Here is a 22628-nt window from a genome sequence, read left to right on the forward strand (position 1 = left end):
CTTGAGTAATATTATTCTGAAGTAACAGTACTTTTACTTGAGTAAAATATTGGGCTACTCTACCCACCTCTGGTTCAAAAACAAATAAACTGCATATCCCTCCTTCAAGTTTATGCGCTGCTTTTCTTGAACAGGCTCACAGTGGGGTGCTGGATCCCATTCCAGCTATCTTTTGGCTCTGGGCACGGGACACTTTCAATTGGTTGCTAGCCAATAGCAGAGCACACGGAGAAAGAATACCATTCACATGCTCACTCATACCTTATGAAAATTTGGAGTCACCAATTAACTTACCATGCATGTTTATAAAATATTAGGTGAAAGCAGGGTTCCTGGAGAAAACTCACGCAGGCAACAGGCAAATTCCGCACAGGGAAGTCTTGAGTTGGTTTACAAAACCCTCAGAATGTCAAATTCAGCATCTTTTCTAAAAGTCCTTCCCTGAGCCCTTACTTTTTACTAATTTGCTGAGGTTACAACAGTAGATCCGCCCTTAAAGGGTGTGGAAATCAAAACAGTAACGATATTAGCCGATAGTGACAATTATGTTAACAGTGTATAGCGGGGAAAAAAAAGAACAACCATGAGGTATAATCATCAACATAATGGACTGCCATCTTAGGCAAAGCAGCACAAGGAGGCTGGTACATAACAGAGACACCCTGAACTGTAAGGACGACATGCTAGCCAGTCAACACCGTATCCCTCAAGTAGATAGACAGTGCCTTGCAAAGTTATTTTATTCTCGCAGACTCTAAATGAGTTTTTTTCCAGAACTGAATTTGGTTCGTCCATCTTCCCTTCAACTTCAACGATCTTTCCAGTCCCTGCTGAAGAAAATTAACCCCATAGCATGATGCTGCTACCACAATGTTGACAGTTGGGCTGGTGTTTTCAGGGTTATGTGCAGTGTGACTCTTACGCCAAGTAATACGATCTGCATTCAGCCTTTAAAATTTTGGTCTTATCTGACCAGAGCGCCACATATTTTTTGTGTCTCCCAAGTGGCTTCTTACAAATGCTAAATGGGCCTTTTCAGTATTCTTTCAAAAAGGATTTTTTTCTTGCCACTCTACCATGAAGGGCCGAATTATGCAGAGTACAACTAATATTTGTCTTATGCGCATATTATCTCGCCTCAGCCTGCAGGTCATCCATTATGATGATGGTTCCTTTGGTTGATTGCTTATCTGATTAGTTTAGAGGGGTGACCAGGACTTGGTCGGTGTGGAGTGGTTTTATGCTCTATTTTGATATAGTTGTTCGTACAGTGCTCCAAGAGATGTGTAAATGCAAAATCTTCCTGCTTTGAACTTTTCCACAACTTTCCCTCTTAACTGCCTGGTGCGTTCTTTGGTCTTCATAATGCTGTCATAATGCTTCCTAATTCTGTCTGTTCTTGTGATTTTAAACTGAGACTTAACAACACACAGGTTCATTCTTAAACATCTGGAGTCAGTAGGCTAAGAGATAACAGACACAATATTTTGGTAACACCTACTTGTCAGTAGTTTGGTAGCAAATATAATCTAAAATGTTGACATAATATGGTTCTACTTCATGATTCAGTCTCACATGTTGTTGATTCTTGGAAAATATTTTGAGTTTTTTATCTATACGTTTGATGCCTGAAATATGGCAATAGGTTAAATGGTGTTTGGGGGAGGCAATATTTTTCAAGGCACTGTATATGCATGTAAACTTATGTCACCATGTTAATAGTGCTTTTTATTGATGAAGTTTGAATTGTTGCCTTTTGGGGGTATTTTGAAAAGTGCACATATCACAGGTATAACAGTTCATCTCTGACCAGCCATATGGGGTAAAGAGGGGCCTCGCTCAAAAGATATAGAAGAAAGGACAACGAAGGTGGCAATAGCATCCACCTTAGTTCAAGTCAGTAGCCTACACATTGAAACACATCATCCTCTTGCTGCGATTCCAAAGAATATTTGTGCTGTATTACATTGACTCGACCAATTGGGAATTAGAGACTTTGAGGCGTTTGTGTGAACACTCGAGTCCTGTTAGAGGGGTTGATTCTGTTTGACAAGACGACTCGGGGTCCACTCAGAGACGGGCCCAATGGCTTCACGGTGCTTGGCCCCAGTTTGGAAAAGGGAATTGGTTCACTTAACCTCAACAACATTTGTGCTCATACTTTGTGCATGCTCAGGAGAGCAACATAGCTGTTAAAATGTTATCCAATTCTAAATAATGTCCTTGTCTTTTAACCATACAAAATACATTTATTGAATATCAGGTAAATTCAAAGCATAACTTAGACATATTTTGGATGTTGTGCAAAATGCATTGACGCTAACTAGGAATAGATTCTGCTTCATATTGTTATGTAGCACTTATTTTGAATTGCCTTCAATACATTCTATGCAGGCAGCACGGCGACGCAGTGGTTAGCGCGTGTGTGGCACAGTTCTAAGGTCTCGGGAACCTCCTGTGTGGGTTCAAATCCAGCTACCGGACTTACTGTGCCGGGTTTGTATGTTCTACCCGTGCTTGCGTGGGTTTCCTCCGGGCACTCCGGTTTCCTCCCACATTCCAAAGACATGCATTTCAGGTGGATTGGCTGGTCCAAATTGTCCCTACTGAGGATAAGCGGTGCAGCTAATGAGATGAGATGAGACATTCTATGCATACTGGCACTGTGCAGAAATTAGAATTTTTGGAACAATAGACCAAAATGAATGTTTTCGTCCAAACCCCAAAACTGAATTCATTGTCAGTAGTGAGTCACACATTGTTATTAAATAAACACCCCATGTTGAGGTTTGACTGCATTTGGGTCTGTCTGACGTTACCTGACAGAAATACAATGCACTTTTCGGTTATTTTTGTCCAAATAATATTGGCTGCCGAAATAATGGTGCATCATTAATATTGAAGAAAAGTTAATTTAACTGTCTAATTTGTTCTGGACATTATTTATTTGTATTAATTTGGCACGTTGACAGACTAAAAACTATCCAGTGTTTCATGGAATTAAAATCTTGTGAAAAAGAGGGTTTAACTACAGCTACTCGCAAAACCAGATCAGAACCTCCTAGAAACGGGATCAGCACAAAAACATCTTGGATTTTAATTTGAAGGCTTCACTCACAGTCATATAAGAATAAAGGTTGAAGAGTATTACCTGGTGAACTTCTTGAATGTTGGCCTCAACCATTTTCCGAAAGGATTAGATGGAAAAATTGACACTTGACCACTAGGATTGGGAAAATTGATAATATTTTCCAGGGGCGTGTCCGTGCTCTCTCGGTTGTTCAGTAAAGAGACCCCTCACTATTTTGCGCTTTGATTATAGCTGGCCCACTTCATGGCACAGTTTTAAAAATAACAGCTTGGATTCTGTGAAGGATTACACTGGATTGCAGGGACCTTGGAAGTACCCTTGTGTCCTAAATGTGTCCGTTTGACGGTGACAAAAAAATTAATGGTCATGTAGTTGTTCTAAGGACATAGAAATTTATTAAGTATGTCTGCCTCGACACTTGTAATGGTTTTGTCTACGGATTATTTTGTCTTTGTGCTCTGTCGACGTTTTGCAAAAAAAGATATATGTAGATCGCAATGAATGTTTCAAGCAATCTTTTAGTAGTTTTTCATTGAAATTTTGGCTTAGCATAAGTGCTTCTAAGTAAGGCGCAACTTCTTCGTCCTTGTTTCACATTTATTCATTCAGGATATTTGTTTCCACTTGAAGTTGAGGTGAGGAGGAGTTGTGTGTCACCAGATGTCAGGGCAGGGGGGCAGTGAACGTGCTGGGATTGTGAAAGATGCTGGAAACAGGCTTCGTAGTCAGGAACTGTATGAGGGAGCACTTGACCCTACTAAAGGAGATACACACTGCCCCCCAGTGTAAGACAGGGACAAATACTTTAAGAAAACGTGCCAAATCATGGCCAAATGTCAGACCACATTTGGAGCTCTTAAGATTTCTAATTACGTTTAAAGATGAAAACACAAGCCTCTGTGGTTCGGTTTGTTAAACACAATTACATTTTATTGCAGCATGTTTATGAAATATTATGGACAAGCAGTAGTAGCACTAGTGGAGCTGAATAGAAACATTTACCATGATGTAATCTGTTAAATGCTACAGCATCAGTTTCGCTTAAAAACAACTTCAGGCTTGGAGGAATGTGTCAAACTTAATGGAACGCCATGTGTCATTGCGCCTCCGTATCACTTTCTACTCATAAATGTATGTTGCAATTCTTGAGCCAACTACTAAGACATCAACATCTCCAAGTGCGATAGGAGTAGAATTCATGATAGAATTGTGCAACCTGGGCAAGGTAATTTGCACAATCAATTGTCGCAAGACACTATAGTCGTAATTAACTGTCACTGGAGGCGTTTGTCTTGCAAATTCTGTGCTCAATGGTAAGGCAGAATTCTTATTAGCATTCACGAAGGTAACTAGAAAATATTGTGTCACACGTTGTGTGGGTGGGCATTCAATAGTCCTGACATTAGTAAAAAAAAACATATATATCTTAGCTGTTGCTGGCGCGATTATTCTTTCAAAAAACGGAATCCGCCAAAGAGAAATCTCATTCTGTGGTTGTTGTTTTATAGATCCCCAAAACTTTACCACCTGTGCCAATCCTGGTTGCCACCAAATAGTGAAGTGTTCTCCATTCAAACCTCTTTTCCTAACATGAATAATAAGGAATACTTTGAAACGCAAAGATAGAAATGATAATTTCGCACATCCTGACCAGAAAGCACTCTATCATCAATGCCTAGGCTCCCTATTCATCACATGCTTTAATTAGACACAAGACATTAAAGGGTGGACTGAAGAGTGTGATATAAGGCCCCAATGCAGATCCCTCCCACACATAGCGCACGGAATGCGCTTTACAATTGTCTTTGGATCATGTTGGATTCTTGTATTGCTTTTAAACAATTATTCAGACCAACATTTTCTTAGAGTTTTTTTTAATTGTTGTTAATATCCAGTCCATTTTTTAAGTCCACTTCATTTGTGTTTTACTGGAACCTTAAATAGGCCATTAATATGAATGAAAACTCCATTGATGGTAGCCCGCTTTTATTTTTTAAACAATTGCTTAGTGTGATGTTAGGTGGCCATGTATTGCCTATAGAGCAAAATAACTAAAATCATTGGAAAAAAATAAAGGGTTGTAAACAAAGGTTTATTGCAAATGGCAACTTAACTACTGTACAAGTTTGTCTCTTCAAGTACTTAACTTTTGGGATTTAAAAAAATGATATACAGAAATATAACTTAGCTACGGTCATAGTCAGACATGGGGACTTGAGACTTAGTGACTTGGACTCGAGTCGACTCGAGTCGCTGTTTTTATGACTTGTGACTTGACTTGGACTTGGCAATCTAAGACTCGGGACTTGACTTGTGACTTGACTTGCCCAAGAAAAAAATACTTGGGACTTACTTGGGACTTGAAGGTGAAGACTTGAGACTTACTTGAGACTTGCACATGTGTGACTTGGTCCCATGTCTGGTCATAGTATTGTAGCATTGGTTAATCAGTTGGCTTTACAAAATTTAATTTTAAAGGCATACTAGGCAGCACTCATACGATGATATTTCGGTTCATTCATCTTTGTGACCGCTTGCTTGGACATGGTGTACCTTTTTTGTTGACATTGATTAAAGATTTTTTGATCAGCCGTGTTTTTTATGATGGCAATGAAGGGGTCAAAAAGAGAAGACAAATAAGGAACCATACTTCTTAATATGTGATTGGGTATGTGGATGCTGGTATAAAAACATGGCGTAAAAACTTTAGCCAGCCGATCTACTTTCCAGCTTCTTCATCTTGTTATCATCTTGTACGCCTACTAAATCAGGATTTAGAACTCCCAAAGCGAGGATATGTCTACAGCAGTGCAATCACCCATCAGCGTGCCTCCCTGGTCTCCTCGAAGGTACATACTGTTGGAAGATTTTATAGCGACTCGCCCGTGTTCCAGGAACTCCAAGAAAAAATCTTCAGCTTTTTCCCCATCCGAGCACACAAGGCCACTGCTAGAGACGTACCAGAACTTCCCATTTACACCTGCCCAAACACATCCGTTGATCAAACAGGTGTAGATTCAGTGGTGAATTGAAAAGTAGCATTTGGTAATCACTGACTTTTGACATTGTAGGCGCCGTCATTGAATATCAGTGAGAAAATGTCATAGACCGATCGGTTGGCGTTGAGAGTGTTGGAGTTCTTGTGATGACACACAAAGCCATTCTCTCCGCGAAGGATCAACATGGGTCGATTGATGAGTTTCATCAAGAACAATTCGTCTTCCCCTTTACAAACGGAAAAACAATTTGTACTTGTTATAGCCACATGCCTGGCAAGTTTGTTGAAATCACATGAGTAAAAGTACTTACCAACAGCATCACTTACGGCCGACAGCTGCCCGTTCTTCTTTGTACACACATACTTTCCATTGCTGGCCTTGAGAGCGACTCTTCGTCCTTGCCACTCGATGTCAAACATTGTATTTATCTCTCTGGGGGGAAAAGACAAATAGCTTTCTGATGGCATGATAACTTGAATCGGATGTGTTGGTCGTGGGGGACATATAAAATTGTCCGGACAGCAGCTCTTTTGGACAGAACTCCATCAAAATAATTGTACACATTGTCATCTTTGAGGCAAAATTATTCCATCGAAGGGTCAAATACCATATTTTAATACTTTGGAATAAATTATTTACATGTTTAAGTAAACAGAGTTACTTGTTACGAGGCAGCGTAATAATCACCTGTTTAAGCTGGAAAAAAATAGGTGTATAAAATCAGAAATCAAGTTTATGATGACAAATTGATTTTTAACAATGATCTTGACTAAAGAAGTCAGGTTAGCCATTGCTCCACAATTTCACAATGTCAAATGTTTTTTTTTAAATTCATGTTTATGTCTGAGTGTGTATTCTGAGCACGAAATGGCACAAAACAGCGATACCCGAAATACAAAAAGGATTTTCAAGAAGAGCATAATGCAAACCAATTTAAAGCTTACTAAATGTTCACTCTGTTTAATGTATTGACAAATAATTTGGGTTATAAAAGTGGTTCCTCAGCTTTTTTTTAAGTTTTACAAGTTTGAGAGACCTTTTCTAAAAGGAAAAATTACCAACATTCCAATAAGATTAGGACAATAGATAGATAGATAGATAGATAGATAGATAGATAGATAGATAGATAGATAGATAGATAGATAGATAGATAGATAGATAGATAGATAGATAGATAGATAGATAGACAGACAGACAGACAGACAGACAGACAGACAGACAGACAGACAGACAGACAGATAGATAGATAGATAGATAGATAGATAGATAGATAGATAGATAGATAGATAGATAGATAGATAGATAGATAGATAGATAGATAGATAGATAGATAGATAGATAGATAGATAGATAGATAGATAGATAGATAGATAGATAGATAGATAGATAGATACTTTATTCCTCCCCGCAGGGAAATTCACATTTCCAGCAGCATCCCTGAGCTGAGAACAATACAATAATAAAGCAAAAAGAATACAATATACAAATACCCAGTGTGACGTGCAAATGCCCACTGTAGCATGTTATATAGAATAACTAAATAGTGCTACACAGAATACATATTGCAATAGGATTTGGTAATATGCAATGTAGGTGGTGTGGTTTACTGTGGGCCTTTACTCTGCCGGGTAGAGTTAAAGAGCCTCATGGCATGAGGAAGAGAAGATCTCTTCAGTCTGTCCGAAGTACAAGACAGTGACAGCAGTCTGTCGATGAAACTGCTCTTCTGTCTGGAGATAATGCTGTGCAGTGGATGCGATGGATTGACCATGACTGACCGCAGCTTTTCCAGTGCCCGTCTCTCAGCTACTGTTGTCAGGCTGTCCAGCTCTGTGCCCACAACAGAGCTCGCTTTCCTCGACAGTTTATTGAGACGAGAGGCATCCTTCTTTATTACGCTGCCTCCCCAACATGCTGCCGCATAGAAGAGGGCGCTTGCCACAACTGTCTCATAGAATATTTTCAGGAGCTTTTTGCAGATGTTGAAGGAGGCCAGCCTCCTGAGAAAGTAAAGTCGGCTTTGGCCTTTCCTACATAGAGCTTCTGTGTTGGCAGTCCAGTCCAGTTTGTTGTCCAGCTGCACACCCAGGTATTTGTAGGTCTGGACAAATTCTACACATTCTTCTTTGATGGTTACAGGAACCGGGTGAGTTCTTGTTCTCCTGAAGTCCACCACCATCTTCCTGGTCTTGGTGGTGTTCAGGTGCAGGTGGTTTGCGTCGCTCTATTGTACAAAGTCCTGAATCAATTTCCTGTACTCCTCCTCCTGCCCACTTCTGATACATCACACGATCGCAGTGTCATCAGCAAACTTTTGCACATGGCAGGACTCAGAGTTGTACTGAAAGTCCGATGTATACAGAGTGAATAGGAACGGAGAGAGCACGGTCCCCTGCGGAGATGCTGTGCTGCTAACCACAGCGTCCGATGTACAGCCCCCCTGTTTCACATACTGATCTCATGACCTCAGAACTGTGCTGCACACGCGCTAACCGCTGCTCTGCTGTGCTGCCCCCTTTTTCAGCATGCCCGGTTCTAGTCTGCCTGTCAGGTAGTCTGTAAACCATTCTACAAGGTGTGAGCTAACACCCATCTCTGTCAGTTTCCTACTCAGTAGCAGAGGCTGTATGGTATTGAAGGCACTGGAGAAGTCCAAAAATGTCATCCTCACAGCCCCCTTAGCCCTATCCAGGTGAGAGAGGGATCGGTGTAACATGTAGGCTATAGCATCCTCCACTCCCACCTTCTCCTGGTAAGCAAATTGCAGAGGGTCGATGGCGTGACGGACCTGTGGCCTCAGGTGGTGCAGCAGCAACCGCTCCATGGTTTTCATAAAAGGAAAAATGATGATGATACGGGCAGCAAGGCAGCGCAGTGGTTAGCGCATGTGCAGCACAGTTCAAGTCATGGGAACCTCCTGCGTGGGTTCAAATCCAGCTCTAGACTTCCTGTGCGGAGTTTGTATGTTCTTCCCGTGCTTGTGTCGGTTTCCTCCGGGCACTCGGGTTTCCTCCCACATTCCAAAAACATGCATTTCAGGTGAATTGGCCGGTCCAAATTGTCCCTAGGTTTGAATGAGCGAGTGAGTTGTCTGTCCCTGTGTGCCCTACGATTGGCTGGCAACCAGTTCAGAGTGTCACCTTCCCACTGCCCGATGATTGCTGGGATGGGCTCCAGCACTCCCGCGACCCTTCTGAGGATAGGCGGTGTAGCTAATGAGATGAGATGAGATGATGATACGCATGACAATAGACTGACAGTAACGCTAAAAAATAATGCCTGATGCAGATCCGTGCCCCTTCATGTAATTAACATCGGCAATTCGATTCCTGACAACTGCGGTTTGTTAGTTCCTGCTTTTGCCTTTTGCTTGGACTTGTTCATTAAGAGCATTTAAGAGGGATCAAATCGCATGACAGCACATTGCAAAATAAATCTAAAAAATCCTGACTTTTGACAAAAATGACGAAGGGACTCGCTTCTCCTTTTGTCACACTCAGATATTTATGGCGGGCCGGAAAAAAAATCAGCTAACTGGTCAGACCAGGCCCACGGGCTGCATGTCTGGCAAACCCGCACTAGACCCTTTGTGATAGTTCTAACATTATGACATTGATTTTTTTTTAAACAGTCACATGGCGCTGGACTTCCTGACTTGGTTTACACCCAACTATCAGTTGAATAGAGACTAGTGAAGAACATTCATTCCAAATGTTCTATTCCACCATAGCATCTGGATCAACACGTTTCCCCTAATGAAAGATTAACAAAAAAGGCCTCTTGAAAAGGGTACTCACGCGTCAGACGCAGTTGATTGGATTTCTCCGTGACTCACAAGAGTCCAGTAGGAACCCCCATTTGTCCTAAACATGGACTTTTTGGTTTTCTTTTCGATTTCCATCTGAAAAGTCTCCATATCTGTCTCCACATCCTGATTCGCTGAAATGCTGACACCTGGAATAAAGAGAAGTATGTGTTTTTTTCCTTTCTTTCAGGCCCATAACTACCCATAAGAAATGTTGACCATATGCATCTTATTCAATATTTTAAGATTCATATGTTTCTGTCAAATGTCATCAAATCCACCAAAACTTGAGAACGTTCGTATTATTGATTTTGTAAGTCTTTATAGTAGTCTTGTGTCTTTCAACAGCGAGAAAAAAAAATTCCCTGGTGTGAACAGAATGTCGAAACATACAATTTGTTGTTTTGGGGTTAATTTCTAGAAGACACCTCTAATTAGTTAAAGGGTATGACATCTTGGCTTTTAGATTGATACATCAGAGAAAAACATGTTTTTATGCTCTTTCCTGCTTGTCAGCCTCTGCCTGGGGGACACCTCACTTGCAGCAAATCCAGTGTTATATGCTTAAGCCTTGTGAATTAGCTGTCTGGTTGGGTGTGCCAGGTTGTGGGGAATACACTCACGGACACGTATAACTGAACGGTGTCTGCTGCAGGTCAAATTAGATGCCACAGAAATATCCTCCAACCTCTCTCTTAAGCCTGTTACAACCCTAATCCTCCACAGTTGCCCCCACCAACCTTCCTGCCCATTCGCTTGCTGTAATTCCATGAGTGGTGAAATGCAAATCTTCACTGCAGGACCCACTAAGCAGCTTTCGGTGCCCGGTTCTTAAAAATGTGAAACTGCTGCAAGGTCCGGCACGACAGTGTAGGACATTCAATGTTGGTTCAGCATTCTGTTTTTCAATGTCAAAAAACAATGAAACAATGTCACACATATCCACTGAATCCCATGCTATGCCTCAACTCAATTATGTACAGTGATTGAATAATCTGGTAGCAACTGGGCGTGAGGTTTTTTATCTTACAATTGTGTAAACAAGACATTCCAGGTTGTCCTGACAAACCCCAGGGAGGCCGGTCAGATCAGTGAGACATCCCGCAATTCAGTTCAGTGGAAACCGGCGAGTGCTCAAGAAGGTCGAGCTGAGAAAGAAACCACTAGCGGTTCTTCTGAGGTCAGTGAAAAGGCAAGAAATCTTGATTGATAAGAAGCCAAGGTTCTGATGTGGCAAAAGACAAGCTTGGAGCAAAGGATCAATTTTGTCCAACAAGCAAGTAAAAAGGTTCTGAGCAAGTACTTTGAGCAAGGAGCAAGAACGCCAGGCTTCATCAACGCTCAAATCTTGATCAAATCTGCAAACAAATCAGTGGGATTTAGCCAGCGATCGCAAAGCACGAATTGAGACAAAGAAAGGACCAGCAGAGAACCACAGCGTCAATGCCCTGCACCCAGTGATTCTGGTCTGCCTTTTAGATAATCAAACTAAAACCAAAGTTCATCCAATGTAGCCAGGTATAGGTGTGACACGTCAAATAACAATACCGCCCACTTGTCTTAAGTACTATGGACAGTAATAATTAAGCCAACCATGTTGGTTTTCTTTGTCAGTCAAAATCCCAACTTCTATCTTTGTTTTATTTTCTCATTCTTGTTTTGCTTTGTGTTCTATACAAGTGTCCTCTCTAGATGCTTAGTAAAGAACATTTCTTAAATCAGAGAGTTTTTGTCTTGATTAAAGTATTTTGAACTGTGTACCCAATCTTTCAGATTAATTTAAAAATGTTTTTCTTCTATTTTTCCTGATAAAATTATGTATATATAAGGCGGGAGAAGTTTAAAACAGATTTAACTTGCCTCTTCAATTATATTGGTCAATCAAGTATTTGTTCAAATAATTTATTAATCACCTGAATTCGCAACAACAGTTTAAGAATGTTGGTCTATGCCTGATGAAAGAGATGAAGGGTTGTGGAAATGTGGCTCTGAATCCACAGCAGTAAAGATGCTCTTCTGTGGTGCTTTTTGTTGTAATTGACGTGAGATATAACAAGAAAATTTGTCATTTTGTATTACTTGCATGAGTCATTTTTAAAGAACGGAAAAGATCACATCTCGCATGCTGACATGAGCTCTATTTCACAAGGCCCAGCTGTAATTATTTTTCATAGCTACATGTGTTATAGATCTAAGCTGGAGAACAGAAGATCCCCTCCCCTGTGGATTGCAGTATTAAATGAGTACCCCCGAGGGCTAGGGTTAATGACCCATAGAGGACAATTTTGTCACAAGGTAATATTTTCATGGTGTAATCGTCAATAAGGGCACAGAAGAGATGACAAAGGCCATTACCACAATTACCTACACAGTTTAGCTGTCAAACAATCAGAGAAACGTGCACAGTAACGGGCTTAGTTTTGAATGTGATCCATGTTTTATTTTGCTATTAGCACATTGGATGGATGGATGGATGGATGGATGGATGGATGGATGGATGGATGGATGGATGGATGGATGGATGGATAGATGGATGGATAATAGTGATATCTAGCATAGATTTTTTTTAAACTAAAACAGGCCACTTGCTGTACTTTCTGGTTAAAAGAACCGTGTTTGCTTGTCTTGAGCATAAATAAAACCAACAGTATTACACAAAAATGGGTGTGAATGAAAACAGACTCTACTTGAATTGACAGGAGCACTAACGTTAATTACAATGTGTGAACCACGGGGTGCAATAAATAGCTGTAATTGAACAGGGAGGAAGCAAAGTTATAGCTAGGAGGACTAAAATCAATTATGACACTGACAATAAATAACACATTTATATAAGAGCTACAAAAAGGTATTGCACAAGCTGAAAATTCAAGTGCTGTAGAACAAACGAGGTGGAAAAGAGCATTGAAGGCTCATCATCTTAAAACGTCATGCTTAACACTCAATGTTAGTGTTTCTACATGGCTGTTTACAAAATGTAAGGACTGTGTTTAGGATGCCGATGGCCATAAAATCAATGTACTGTATTCACCTTATCCTATGCAGATGAAAACAACCAGAGTGCGCAGCTCTTAAGTTTTCACGGCCATTCCCATCCATAAATCTGGCTTTTCGTATTCTTTACCGTCTCGTGATTTACATTTGAATTACTTTTTATGCACTGCGTGAGAGTGAATGTAGTTAAGTACATAGGATCCTCCAGCTTTTTTCATCTTTAGCCTCAAGCTAATGTAGGCTGATGTGTGAGCCTCGTGGGAGATTTAGGGAAAAGTGTTTGAATGGTTGTTTGTCTCTGTGTGCCCTGCGACTGGCTGGCAACCGGTTAAGGGTGTTCCCTGCCCACTGCCTGGAGATAGCTGGGATGGGCACCTTCGCCACCCTAGTGAGGATAAGGGGTGCAGATAATGGATGGATGGATGAAAGGATGTTTGCCTATAGCACAATTATATAACACAACATGGTCTCACCTGTAACCTTCAATTAATTGGCTTTCTCGATGAAACAAGCCTTGTTTCTCATCGTTGTGGTTTTTTGAGACCATACTTCTTCAATAGACGCAATGTTAGGCAAGTTACTTTGCAAATTCAGCAAAAGCAGTTGTTTTTGTTTCCTTTCCTTTAGGCTACATCAAACTCAGTTTGGCTCTGGATCCAGACTGTCTGTTCAGAGGTGGGCCAGATCAGTAAAAGAAGGTGAAATACAAGTTTTTAGCTTTGTTTTTGAGTATTATGCTTTACTATTCAGCCTTCGTTAGTAACCTACCCTACATATCTTGATCATATCATGATTTTTAGGGCAGAGTAATCAACAGAGCCCAAAAGCTCATCAGCTTCTCTCTTCCAAGTTTTAAGGTCATTGCCGGCTTGCAATACCATAGCAGAGCCATCAACATTATAAAAGACACTTTCCACCCCGGCCACCACCTCTTTCACCTGTTGTCCTCTGGTAGGGGCTGCAGGTGTTTCAAAACAAGGACAAACAGGTTCAAAGACACCTTCTGCTATCACAGCTCCAAAGGAGCACACAAAAATATGAAAACATGTTGCACAAAATGGTGGAAATATATACCTTGTGACTTATTTTGTGACTTTGTTTTGTTAAATGTTATTGCACTATTGATACGATGCACTATTCTTTTTCATTCACAAACATTGCACTATTATTATAACTTGGGCCAGTCTCTAACCACTATGTTGTAAATATTTTGTTCTGCCTTTTATCTTGAGAGTGTTATATATATTTTTCTCCTTAAATTATATATCACATGCTTACCCTGGAGTGCCATGTCCAACATTGATATCAATGACAATAAAAACAATTCAATTCAATTCATTTCATAGTCATGGATGACAAGCGATCATGATTATTCACAAACAATGGGGAAAAAAAGATTTTTAAGTTTGCCATTGTTAACTGGTATATTTTAACAGTTGAGTGAATGCAGTTTTATACCTGAACCAAATCACCACGCTCTACAAACTCAACACTGTCCTCCACTGGCCAGAGAGAGCATTTATTTAAAAATCAAAACGTTTGATAGAAATTACCTAGAGACCCTTTTCTTTTTTCTGAACATACTCAGAAATTTACCTATTCAACTGGCTGAATGCGGCCGGCGGGCCATATGTTTGAAATGCCTTGGCTACACCCAACACCCCACTTCTGGGTCACCCAACTTAAAGTAGATAGATAATGTGACTTTTTTCCCCAAAACTAAGCATAACAACTAAAGTGTTTCCGCATCTCTTCAGAGTGTACAGAATAACTACTGGTTGTGAAAAAGTGCCGTTAAATATAAAATTAATCAAATCTTAAATTAATTTGTCACACTGCCTTACGTGGCAAAAGTAATTTCACTATTTGTTGTTGCTACTTTATTCCCAATATGGAATGTAAGCATCTTGCAAAGCCAGAGACAGAAGGCTTTTGTTTCGGGATTGTGTTTATAATTGTAGCCGGCAGAACTCAGATTACAAAAGATGTTTTTTCGTTAGGTTTTCCAATAGTGGAATTGTGACTGAAAAAAATTGTGACTGAAAAAAATCAATGTTCTCCGCTAATTTTAGTTTCAAGTCAAGTCAAGGCAAGTCATGTTTATTTGTATAGCCCTTAATCACAAAGGGTCTCAAAGGGGTGGACAGACCACAAATTATTGCAAACTCTTATTACAGACTATTATGACGCCATCAGCTGATCTAAAACCTACACGAGGGCAAATAATACACAGATATTATCAACATAAAATATAGGTTATTCATATGCTATAGACCCCGCGACAATACTGAGGATTAGCGGTGCAGCTAATGAGATGAGATGAGATGAGATATGCTATAGAATAGAAGTGTGTTTTAAACTTAGATGTAAACATTTCTACTGAGGTTGCAGATCGAATCTCAGGGGGAGGAGCATTCCACCAGGGGCCCGAATGGAGAACGCTCTGGAACCTGCGGATCTCTTGTTGGCTCTTGATAACTAGTAGACCAGCATTTTCAGAGCGAAGGCTTCGGCGTTTCACAGCAACATTTTGTTGTAGATACCTTTTGCTTGAAGACTAGGATTTATTTGACAGTGTTTTCATAAAACTTTGGGGTATGTAGACACCGCCTGCAAAATGCAATGTCAAAGAACAGTATAGTCTTTCAACATTGGCAGAAAGTTTATGCCCACTGAGTTTTTTTATTTAAGATATTTATATATAATACATTTGTTTTGTACCAAAGCAAGACAAATTATTTTAGACAGCAACAAAACCAGTTACACATTGGAAAAAAAGTAATAGTTTAAGCATAATGTTTCTAGTTTTAAAAGTTTTAACTTGTTATTTGTAGTAGAAAAAAAAACAATACTTACATGCTTGTTTGTTTTTTGCACGTTTTGAGATTTATTTTTCTTTAAACTTGGAAGGAAAAGTTTCTTAAAATTGTCAAAAGAAATTTATAATCTCATGGAGAAAAAAGTTTTTAAAAGAGTGAAATTTAAAAAAAACCTTTAACATGTTGGCAAAAAAATCACATATTAGGAGTAATTTCTCTTAGGGATTGTAACCCATTATCTAGTAAAATAATCTATTAGATATTAAAATTATTAGCACATTCTAAGATTTATTTTTCGATCTTGGAAAACAATGTTTTTTTGTAATTAGCAAGAAATGGAACAATCTACAAAATAAGAAAGATTTGCTTATTTTTAAGAGTATTATTTTTTTGAGGAGAAAAGTGAAAGTTTTAAAATAAGATAAATCAACAACAAAATCCATTAAAACGTTGGTAATACAAATGCAGATATCAAGTGAAATTTTTCCTATTTTACATTCTTTAAATATTATTTCTATTAATATAGTTTAAAACCTGGGAAGAAAATATTTCTTAAAATGAGCGAAATACATAAGAAACAGTTACCGTATTTTCCGCACTATAAGGCGCACCGGATTATAGGGCGCACCTCGAAAAAATAGTTTTTGGTCCTATATTTGACATACATAAGACGCACCGGATTATAAGGCGCTACAATGGGAACGTGGACAAAACAGTCAGATAGTTCAGTCCAACTTATTACCCCCTTAACATTCCCAAAGCTTGCAAAGAAGCAAATACGTGTCGTAGACACGTGCGAATGCGGTGTCCGTACGATGTCACTCAAATGCATCCTTCCAAATATCATTCGGAAGGTTAAAGTCTTGAGATTCACGAAATGCCAACCATTCCTTAGTTTCTATTTTCTTTTTCGCTCACAACTATACTGTGCATATGATAAGAAACACTTGGAATTGAGTTTTATTAAAAATAGACACTACTTTCCATCCATTATCTGCACCGCTTACCACAGAAACATCGAGTTCAGTCTGAAACAAGATACAGGGAAAATATATAGCTGGAGTAGCTCACCGAAGTCGTTGTGTTCAATGATAATGTGCAACCATGGTCCTCTTATATCCGTGAGTGTAGTATAACCATGAGAGTAAAATATTTACAAATACAGTACGGAAAAGTAAAATACTGTTTTCTCTATGCCATCAACCCAACATGCTCTTCACATTCATCTTTTTCGGCCAATTGCAGGCTTTGTTTTGCCCCTTTAGCCTGTGCCAGCCTGTAAATGATAAAAAGGATCCGCCCCCTTTACCTCCGAATAACTTTAGCCAATAGTGATCGATTTAAATGATTGACACGTTGGTTAGCCAATGAAACGCCGGTAAATAAATCCCAGCATACACCGCGGACTACTTCGCGTTCGGGGGAAAATCTAGTCGGCGGCTGCTTGCCTTAGTTGCAAGACTTTGCGACTTAATATTGATCCATAAATAAGGCGCACTGTATTATAAGGCGCATGGTCAGCTTTTGAAAAAAATAAAAGCTTTTAGGTGCGCCTTATAGTGCGGAAAATACAGTACTTATCTTAAAGGGATTTCCAAAACCCTATTTATTTTCATTTAACCACAGAACATGTGTGAAGTGTTTTTCCCTATCAATCATGCAGATATGCTATAAATATTTCCAAGCCCCATGGATCTCGAAGAATACATTTTCAAAGTAGACAGTTTGACCTTACATCCCCTAGAGCTGTGACGTCACCGGATGACAAAGAGAACAAAAACAATTGTGCAGCCCAGATGGCGATTGTAGTAATCAGCGAATGAATAGCGCTCATTTCCGCTTGGAGTAATTGGAACTTTGCTTACCACGTCGCTAGGGGACTTCTGACAGTTTTGTCTGAGGCCCGTGCTTTGATCATCTAGAGCTGTGTGCGGTAAGTTTACCTGCCGTCTTTCTTGTACAGCGTTCGTTTGTTTTTTGCCTTTCCCTCTTTTTGTGCATGTGATTGTGACTTTTCCTTTTGTGTTTTTCACTGCGTGTCTTGCAATCGATATGATATCGTCCAATTAGCTCCCCGAAGGCTTCCAGTTTTGCTTGGTCTCGATCAGCCCCGCTAGCTTGCTTGCCGTGCTCATTGTTTTTTCTTCCGGCTGTGTTTGTGTTTGTTGCCCGCCGTTGTAGGTTTTTTGTTTTTGGCTCGCGGTTATCCTGGCTGCTTAATGCAAGTTTTTGGTCAGCCAGCCTCCCGTTTCTTTTCCGCCGATCGGTTTCGGTTCCTCCTCTGTAGCATCCGACTAGCCTGCAGTGATCATTTGGTATATTTATGGCTGGGTTCGTGTTTGTTGCCGTAATCGTTTATTGTTTTTGGCTCCATGTTATCCTGGCTGCCTACTGCATCGGACAGCCTCTCATATTTGCGTAGCTCGGGCCCGGTTAGCCATTTTTAGAAGCCGACAAGCCTGTTGTGTCCCGCTTGGTTTCGCCCCAGTTCGCTCTATTTGTGTTATTTTTGCCATTTTTCCCCATTTTGGCTGCTCACCATTTGTAGTACTATTGCTGCACCCAACAGCAACACAACAGCTTGCCATTCTCCACAGAAACTACATTTTGGAACTTGGTTAAAAACGCTCAAAACTATTTTGACTATCAAACATGTTTAATTATATTTGGACTGTCTTGCTAAGGATTCTGTTGTTCTTCACATGAAGCGATGACACTAGCCGAGCAAAAGAGGAGTTAGGAAGGGGGGCTCGAAATCGAACGGACTAAACCATTTCAAGGCAGTGGAGTATTTGCGATGCTGTGTTGTTCACACCTTTGTTTTGGTTTATTAAAAAAAATGATCTGGCCGTTTTCATCATATTTAAGCCTATACTGTCCTTAATTGAGAAAAAGAAAGTTTTAAAGATCACTTTTGGGGGTGCTTGGGTTGAATTTGGGGGTGCCTGAGTACCCTCCAAAAACTTTCCGGTTATGACCAAGGATCTTTTAAATGTTTGTTTTTTTGCACATTTGCACATAAATCTTGGAAGAAATTCTTTCTTAGAATTTTTAAAAAAATATTACTATCTGCAAAATAAGAATAGTTTGCTTGTGTGCTTGTGTTTGGAGTGTGGGTCGAAACCGGAGTGCCCAATAGAAACCCACGCAGGCACAGGGAGAAGATACAAACTCCACACAGGAAGGCTGGTAGCCAGATTTAAACCCATAACAACAGAACTGACAGAACTACTGAGCCGCCATGCGTTTGCTTATTTGGCTCATTTGCATCTCTCTCAGAGAAATGAAGTGAATATTTTAGAATACTGTTAAAATAAGCCACATTTTTTTGTCTTTCAGGAGGTTTTTTGTTTTAGCGGGTACTCTTATCAGCAAGATAGCTGAAAATCATGTCAGCTCCTGCTAGGTGAGCCTCATGTTTGACCTATGAGTATTTCAAACAATGTTTATATGATTGTTCCCATGTTTTTCTTTATCATTCAAATCAATATTGGGTTGTTGTTTTTTTTGCACAATGTCCCTTTAAAATAAGAAATATCCATCTAAAATAAGAAATATTTGCAGCAAATTGAGTAGGATTCTTTGAGTAGCAGTATTTGCTGACAACCATTTATCAACCAATGACGGACACATCATTTAAGGCAATTTGTGCCAATGAAACAAATAGCAACTGGGTGTGTGAAGAAACTTTAGCTCCTTTCTATACTAAACCTGAGGTCTAAAAGCAAAGTTTCATAAAAAATAGAAATAAACTATTAATAAAATAAAATTGACTTTAAATCATCAAATCAATCATTTAAATTTGTGTTTATATAATATTTTGGTCACTTTCCTGTCTGCATGAGGGTCCTCGAGTTTGGGTGCTTTGCTGCCTCAGGACCAGGACAACTTGAAGTGGTTGACGGAATAATGAATACCGGGGTTTACCAGATGATCCTTAATGAGAATGTCCGGCCATCAGTTTGTGCCCTCAAACTCACTCTTGGACAACGGTCCTAAACATAACAGCAAGTCCACCTCTTAATGGCTAAAAAATATATAAATATATAAAATGAAGGTTCTGGAGTGGCCAAGTTAATGTCTGGATTTAAATCCAATTGAAATGCTGTGGTGTGACCTCAAACGGGCAGTTCATGCTCGAAATCCTTCAAACATGGCAGATTTCAAACAGTTTTGCAAAGAAGAGTGGGCCAAAATTCCTCAACAGCGTTGTGAAAGACTCATTAGCAATTATCTTAAACGTTTTATTTCTGTTATTGCTCCCAACGGTTGCTCCTAGGTTCAGGGGGCAATTACTTTTTTACATAGGGCCAGACAGGTTTTGATTTGTATGTGCTTTTTTGGGGGCGGAAGTAGCTCAGGAGGTAGAGCGATCGTTTTAGGATTAAGGGATCCCAGTTCGAATCCCGGCTTGTCCGTGTTACATGCCGAAGTGTCCTTGGGTAAGACACTGAACCCCCTTTACCCCCAATTAGCAGGTTAGCGCCTTACATGGCTGCACAGATCACGGCCGCTATTGGGAAATGTGAAGCACATTGTAAAGCGCTTTGGGAAGTCATTGACTTGAAAAGCGCTATATAAATGCAGATCATTTCATTCATTTCATTTCATAAATTGAATCAACATTTTAAAATATATTTTCTAATTTTCACTGGGTTGTCTCTGTGTCATATTAAAATTTGTTTGATGATCTGAAACCTTTGTGAGTGAGAAATACTCAACAACAACAAAAAAACACAGAAATGAAGAAGGGGCAAAAACTTTTTACAGCACTGTAATTTGACACCCATTTTTTTTTGTATTATAATTAAGCACCAGATTTGTTTGATTGCTCCACTTGTCCTTTACCTCCATTTTAATCGTAGGTCACGTTTTAATAGGCTTTTAAAAGTCTTGACTCATTCACCTTCATGAAAAATGTTCAATTCATTTTCTGCTACAAAAAATCTGTGTTTCTTGTTTTTCATTTACCTTGTTTGACGGAGACAAATCTTTTATTGGCAGCTTGAAAAACAACTTGCGGATGACTTTCCTCAAGGTCAAAGAGCTCGTCTTTCCCCGGCTTGGAGCAGCGGCCTGATCGCAGTGTTCCGGTGGGACCCACCGGGGTCAGATATTTGCCGTCGCAGTCCTTGAAGGCCAGCTTTCCCGACTTCAGCTCCAGCGTGAAGCTGGTGACGCTAGTGTTCTCCTTCACCAGCTTGCCGTCGTTGCTTAGAAAACGGCCGTCGCAGGTCTTCAAGCCGTATTTGCCGTCCTGGTACACTAAGGTGACCAGGGAGTCAACCCCCCAAGGAATGTTGCTGTCCACCGAGATCTCTCCGTCGGTCGCTGACAGATGGGCGTAGCGTTTCCTGGCCACGCTCAGCAGATTGGCCTGCGGGTGCAACGCCAGATGTACGGCCCAAAGCTCCTGCTCAGTGATGGCCTGCGCAAAGCAGGACAGATAGTCGGCCGAGCCTCCAAAGTAACGCAGGTAAGGCTCCGACTGCAGCGCCCAGCGACCGTCCGACTGGGGCACAATCAAGAACCGGCACTCGGGGTCAGGACTTTCCGCCCCACAGGTGATTTTGCCGTCTTTGTCTGAAGCCAGATAACGTCCCAAGTGGCTACGAAGGAATACCACCTGGCCGTCATGCTCATCCTGCTCCAAGGTCCAGATCTGCTTCTTCTTCATGCTGGTGCCTGAGGCGTTCACCTTGAAGCCAAAAGCCTCTGCTGTTAGGTACCGATTTTGGGAGTTGATTAGCCCAAACTGGAGCTTCAGCGCGCGGTTTATTCCGTTTGTGGGCATGTTTGACCGAGCCGTGTGATAAGATTGCAAGATATCAAAAGTACAAAATCAATTAAAAAAAACAAGCAAAATGTTTCAAAAGGGAAAACGAAATAAGAAAATGTTCTTAGCCTTATGTCATAGATGGTGTCTACCTTTCTCTTTTGTGAGTTAAGTCCTCTTCCTGTTGCCCGTCACTTTCTCTCGGCGGAGCGCTTTTGCAGACACTTGCTTTCAGTTCCTTAATGAGTTGGGATTAAAATCAGCAGGACAAAGCACCTCAATCCAACAAGCTGCTGACGTCACATACTAGTTCACCAACTACAAATCCCCCCGCCTCATTCTTCCTCCACTCTCCGCCCCACCGGAAAACTCCCTTGCTGCAAGTATTACACTTACATTTACTCTCTTTTCTTTGCAGCTTTCACCATTCCTTCATGCATCAGCACGCTCGTTTTCTTTTGGGTGTCGCTGACTTTGTCGGTCCTGCACCGGCATAACCAGGCGGATTATCCTTGCTTTAATCTGCTGGTGAGCCACAGCCTAATCGGAAAATGAGCAATAAGGAGAGGTGTAACTGCTCTCGTTCCTTCTCCAATCACTTTCTGATTCAGTTTTTACTATATCAAGGTCTTAAGACAGGGGTGTCCAAATGTTTAATGAAGCGGGCCAGATTTGATTGTCTGAAAATTTGTGAGGGCCGACTGGTTAGCCTAGGATTCTTTGAACAGTCTTCAATAAATGTACCTTCTGTGAAAAGTTTGCGTTCTGGGCGATCAGCGTTTCAACCTTGTAGCTCGTTTTAGCAGCATTTTCATTTGACTCACTCAAGTTCTCGTAAAATTGCACTGCTGTGACGTTAAAACAGCTTCCAGTTCTTCACCTTTTCACAGCGTTCGTTTCCAGTTAGCTTTTGTATGTTTTGTCTGTACGTTGCTCTTGATATTGTACTCTTTAAAAAAAAACATTCTCTTGGAAGTTTAGGCAGTTGTTTTGGATTGTGGTAAAAAATAATTTCCACTTGTCCTGGAAACAGCGGCCCTCACAGTCAAATGTCTTCTTTATTATTTACAGTTGCCATGTCGAAAATGGAGAGGGGTAAAATTCTAACTGAAAGCCATGGATAACGTGGCCAAACGGCTACTGT

The 22628-nt window shown here is 40.4% G+C and overlaps 1 protein-coding gene across 3 annotated transcripts; it reads right to left on the reverse strand.

Moving 5' to 3' along the window:
• Positions 1 to 5518: 5518 nt before the first annotated feature.
• fscn2a (fascin actin-bundling protein 2a, retinal) lies at positions 5519 to 21976 on the reverse strand. 3 transcript variants are annotated; one of them, XM_088327748.1, is made up of 5 exons: positions 21881 to 21976; positions 20680 to 21722; positions 9888 to 10044; positions 6149 to 6522; positions 5519 to 6071 (listed from the first exon to the last, which is right to left on the reverse strand). In XM_088327748.1, the coding sequence occupies exons 2-5, from the start codon at positions 21500 to 21502 to the stop codon at positions 5866 to 5868; spliced, it is 1560 nt and encodes a 519-aa protein (XP_088183874.1). In that variant the 5' UTR covers positions 21503 to 21722; positions 21881 to 21976; the 3' UTR covers positions 5519 to 5865. The 3 variants fall into 3 exon arrangements, with proteins under 3 accessions (XP_088183874.1, XP_088183880.1, XP_088183866.1); XM_088327754.1 differs by having other exon boundaries at positions 6149 to 6316; positions 6401 to 6522; positions 20680 to 21931; XM_088327740.1 differs by having other exon boundaries at positions 20680 to 21934.
• Positions 21977 to 22628: the final 652 nt, after the last annotated feature.

Source organism: Urocampus carinirostris, chromosome 1 (assembly GCF_059441175.1).
Source record: "Urocampus carinirostris isolate Australia breed hairy pipefish chromosome 1, RoL_Ucar_1.0, whole genome shotgun sequence".
Classification (NCBI taxonomy): Eukaryota; Metazoa; Chordata; class Actinopteri; order Syngnathiformes; family Syngnathidae; genus Urocampus; species Urocampus carinirostris.